Source organism: Hevea brasiliensis, chromosome 13, assembly GCF_030052815.1.
Source record: "Hevea brasiliensis isolate MT/VB/25A 57/8 chromosome 13, ASM3005281v1, whole genome shotgun sequence".
Classification (NCBI taxonomy): Eukaryota; Viridiplantae; Streptophyta; class Magnoliopsida; order Malpighiales; family Euphorbiaceae; genus Hevea; species Hevea brasiliensis.
The window spans coordinates 40,124,004-40,128,559 of NC_079505.1; the positions used below are offsets into that span (position 1 = coordinate 40,124,004).

The following is a 4,556-nucleotide window of genomic DNA, read 5'->3' on the forward strand; positions in this document are numbered from 1 at the left end:
AAATGGAGTGATTCAAAAAGTAAATGCAACTAGACAAAATAAGGAACAACTTTCATGTTGATCATTTTGCCAAATTTCCACTGCAAAAATGACTAATGGAACAGTAAAGACAAAGCATGAAAATTGAAAATTCTGTCCAATTAACATTAAGTTTAGAAATGGTATTGGTAACCAATACCAACAAATTTAGAATGCAAAACGTGGTATGTTGGGAGTGTTAGAACCAATGTACCTATTGTCAATGTAAAAGTCAATATTTTAGTTGACTAATGAAATGAATATTAGCCATAAAATTTCAATTTCAAAGAATTACGTAAATTAAAAGTGTTAAATGCCCTAGTAGGCCTAATGTGATTGGTTTGGATAGGTTGGCATGCCAATAGGATTCTGTTAGCAGTACTGCATATGGCTTCATGCCATTCTGTGTTTCATGGCTTCTCATGCCATTCTGTGAGTTAATTTGAGTTGTTACACTCGGGTTTTATCCCTGATAATTATTACAGCTTATTAGCTGTTCTGTTGCACACCGGAAGACACAATGTGATCGATGGTGTGATGGTCTGAGGTACTTAGTACCCAGTGTCAGTTTACCCGTTTATCCAGTCCAGTGAACTAGAATGGGTTACTCGGGCAATGATAATAAACCTTATCAAATTTTAATCGAATAATACTGCAATAAATATTAGAAATCAAGTCTACCAAAAAAAAATGTAAACATACATTCTGCATACTTATTTTTATTTTATTTTATATGGTCACCACTAAGCAGAATTGCTTAGCGCGTCACTTTTTCCACGTGCAGGTACTGGAGACCTAGCTGGGGAGCCCAGCAGACATCAGACCGGGTGAGCCTTCAGATTTGCATCCAGAGTCCAGAGTCACCTCACATCTGTAGTACATATGGTAGGACATTAGGACCTTGGGGTAGCACTTTGTATTTTGCATTTTGTATTAGTTTGGATTGTAACTATAAACTCTTATAATTATGTAATAATGTAAATATATGAAATTTCATGTTATTGAAATTTTTTGTATAATGTATGTTGATAAATGAAATGTTGAGAAATATTTATGAATATGCTTCAAGTGATGAAGTGAACAGAAAATTTCTGAAATTAGTATTGAGATTTTGAGATTGAGTTGAGATATGTGTGTATAATGGAGTTTGGATTTGAAAATTATATTGGAAGTGTTTTTAAACAGGTTCAGAAGAACTGTTTTTCCAATTTATAGCCAGCACTCTACCGGATTTTCTATAAAAATTTTGGAAAAATTCAGATTTATCAAAAATTTTAAATAAATGAATTAAAAGGGATAAATTGTAATTAAAATATGAATTGGTGCTCCGGCACAGTGAGTGACATATCTTGGTCGGCTACACTGTAGACGGGTAAGGGGTGTCACAATACCTTCATCAGTTTTGGAGCTAAATTTATCTAAATTATCTTTGGTATTCAAAATGAAGTATTTACAACCAAAAACTCTAAAATAACCTATTTTAGGTTTCTTGCCATTCCATAGCTCATAAAGGGTTTTCTTCAAAATAGGTCTAATCAAAACTCTATTTGAAACATAACAAGCCTATTAATGGCTTTTGCCCAAAAATAAGTAGGCAAATTATATTCATTTAACATAGTCCTCCCCATGTCTAAAAGAGTTCTATTTTTTTCTCTCAACAACACCATTTTGTTGGGGAGTCCTAGGAGAAGAAAATTTATGAGTGATCTCTAGTAAGTTATAAAACTTATCAAATTTCTCATTTTCAAATTCTCTACCATGATCACTCCTAATAGAAGAGATTTGAAAACCCTTTTCATTTTGAACACTTTTTGAAAATCTCTCAAAAATATCAAAACATTCATCCTTATGAGCAAGGATTGCAACCTAAGTATACCTAGAGTAGTCATCAATAATCACCAAGGCATAATATGCACCATCTAAGCTAGCTACTCTAGTAGGACCAAACAAATCCATATGCAACAATTGAAGGGGTCTAGAAGTAGATACCTTATGAATAGATTTAAAAGAGCTCTTGACTTGCTTACCCATTTGGCATGCATTACACACCTTATCCTTTTGAAACTTGATCTTTGGTAGCCCACCAACTAGCTCATCCTTATTCAAGTTTGTAAGAAGGTCTATGCTAGCATGTGCAAGCCTTCTTTGGCAAGTCTAAGAGTCATCACTAATAGAAACAAAGCACTTGGCATCTTTTTTAGACAAAGCATGCAAATCGATAACATAAATATTTTTAATTCTTTCACCAATAAACAACATTTTATTATCACTCATCCTAGACACAAAGCAAGATTTGGACTCAAAAATAACTCTACAGCCCTTATCACATAATTGATTAATACTAAGCAAATTATGTTTTAAACCATCAACCAAAAGTACTTTGTCAAGAATAGGGGAGTTTTCTTTACCAACTTTACCTATTCCCACAATTTTACCTTTACCATTATCACCAAAAGTCACTTACCCACCTCCATCTTTCTTTTCAAGTGAAAGGAAGAGATTGGCATTTTCGGTCATGTGTCTTGAACATCCACTATCCAAGTACCACTTGCTTTCAAGCTTTGCGGATTTTAAACACACCTACACATGATAATTCAATTTACTTTAGGTACCCAAATGTACTTGGGTCTTTGGGGGTTAGTAGTTCCATCATTAAAATTAAATAATTCCATCATTAAAATTAAATAATCTACCATATCCAAGATGGATTTTCCTAATGGCACACCTATAGTTGGTGTGACCAAACTTGCTACAATAGTGACAATGACCATTGAACCTTTTTATTCTTGGTCTATATGCATGAGAGTGTGAATATGGTCTCATGTGACCATTCTTTTTATGTCCATTATATGCATGTGAGCATGAGGCATGGTGAGTGTGATGATGGCTATGAGGCCTAGTAACATGTCCCTTATGGAAGTTTAGTCTAGGTGCAACTCTCTTAGATGTATATGTCCTACTTACATTCTGTCTGGAAGCATTTTGATGAATTGAGATCTTTCTAGTTTCATTTCCACTAGATGTCTTTGGTTCTTGTCCTCTAGGATTAGAACCCTTTAGATTAGGCATTTGAGGACTAGGCTCATTAGAACTTGATGCTTTAACAAAGATAGTCTTGGAAGGAGGTGCTTGGGCAAATTTACTATAGCCAAGTCCATACTTGATGCTAGGAGACCTTTGAGAGTCCAAAATTGCATCAAGTTTGTCCTTTCCTTTAGCAAATTTGGAAAGAGAAGTTTTTAGCTCAACAATTTCTTTTTTCAACTTCTCATTTTTTAATGAAAGCTCATCTAAGGATTTTTGCACATTACTATCTAAAGGTCTATCAACCTTAGATGAGTTCTCATTCTCCTTCCCTAAACTAGCAAGCTCACTTTTCAAAAGTTTATTTCTCTTATGACTTAATTCTAGTTCATAATTCATAACTTTAAGAGCATTAACTAGTTTATCATAAGAAAATTCAACAATATCATCATTTAAAGTTACCTCATTGGAGCTTTCCTCCATTGCCATGAAGCACATTTGGGCAACTTGATCACCAATCTCCTCATCTTTGGAGTCACTTGATTCATCCCATGTTGCTTTAAGTGCCTTCTTCTTGAACTTCTTGAAAGGCTTCTTCAATTTGGGACAATCCATTCTAATGTGACCTGGTTTGTTGCATTCAAAGCATATGGGAGGATCCCTCTTGCTACTTTCACCCTTGTCCTTCTTGAAGTTCCTCTTTGGGATGAACTTCTTGTTTTGGAAGAGCATCTTTCTTATTTTCCTTGTCATTAGAGCCAATTCTTCCTCATCAAACTCATCATCTTCATCACTTGATTTTTCGGAAGATACTTTGAAGGCAATGGTCCTTTTAGCTTTGTTAGGTTCCTCCACTTGCTCTCTTTTGAGGGTCATTTCATAGTCAATGAGATTTCCTAAGAGCTCATCAAGTTGTAAATTACTCAAGTGTCACACCCTACCCGTCTGTAAGACATAACATGATCCCGTAGTATACCTAATGAATTACCAACTCCATCTACTGATAACCCATTAAATACACTACAAGGGATTTTAAAAACTTTTCTTACTTCTTTTACAGTGGTGAGCACTATTTACAGGTGTTAAAAACCTTTTTGAACTGAAGTGATAGAACTACCACATTTAAATTATTTGGAATTTCTATATAAATTTTGGCAGAGTGCCATCTGTATTTTGGATAAAACAGTTCTTCAGAAAACCTGTAAAAAGCACTTCAATATGTATTTGCAAATCTCAACTCCAACATATTTCTCAACACAACATATTTCTCAACTCAAATCCACAGTGATTTTTCAAAGACTGAGATACAAGAAATATAATACAAAACTATTCAAGTAAATGAAATCTTTAATTTACATTTACAATAATTTACATTTAATTACATACCAAAATATTTTACAAGAGTTTTTATACAACTGCTCAAATAATTTACATACATATTATTACATGCATACATCAAAACCTATGTACATGGGTATATCTATGATATACCTGGAGCTGATCTGAATGTATCT

At 33.9% G+C, this 4,556-nt stretch overlaps 1 protein-coding gene across 1 annotated transcript; it reads right to left on the bottom strand.

Annotated features, from left to right (window-relative positions):
• Positions 1-2,172: 2,172 nt before the first annotated feature.
• On the bottom strand, positions 2,173-3,918 carry LOC131172129 (uncharacterized). Its single transcript, XM_058133082.1, has 3 exons — positions 2,983-3,918; positions 2,487-2,598; positions 2,173-2,435 (listed from the first exon to the last, which is right to left on the bottom strand). The coding sequence occupies exons 1-3, from the start codon at positions 3,916-3,918 to the stop codon at positions 2,173-2,175; spliced, it is 1,311 nt and encodes a 436-aa protein (XP_057989065.1).
• Positions 3,919-4,556: the final 638 nt, after the last annotated feature.

Bases quoted from the DNA above. Each gene is read 5' to 3' on its own strand.
- LOC131172129 (XM_058133082.1), bottom strand. From the start codon at position 3,918: ATGACCCTCAAAAGAGAGCAAGTGGAGGAACCTAACAAAGCTAAAAGG. The intron at 2,599-2,982 runs GTAAGTAGGACA...TATCATGTGTAG, and splicing joins AAAATGCTTCCAGACAGAAT to GTGTGTTTAAAATCCGCAAA. The intron at 2,436-2,486 runs GTGGGTAAGTGA...TTGTGGGAATAG, and splicing joins ACTTGAAAAGAAAGATGGAG to GTAAAGTTGGTAAAGAAAAC.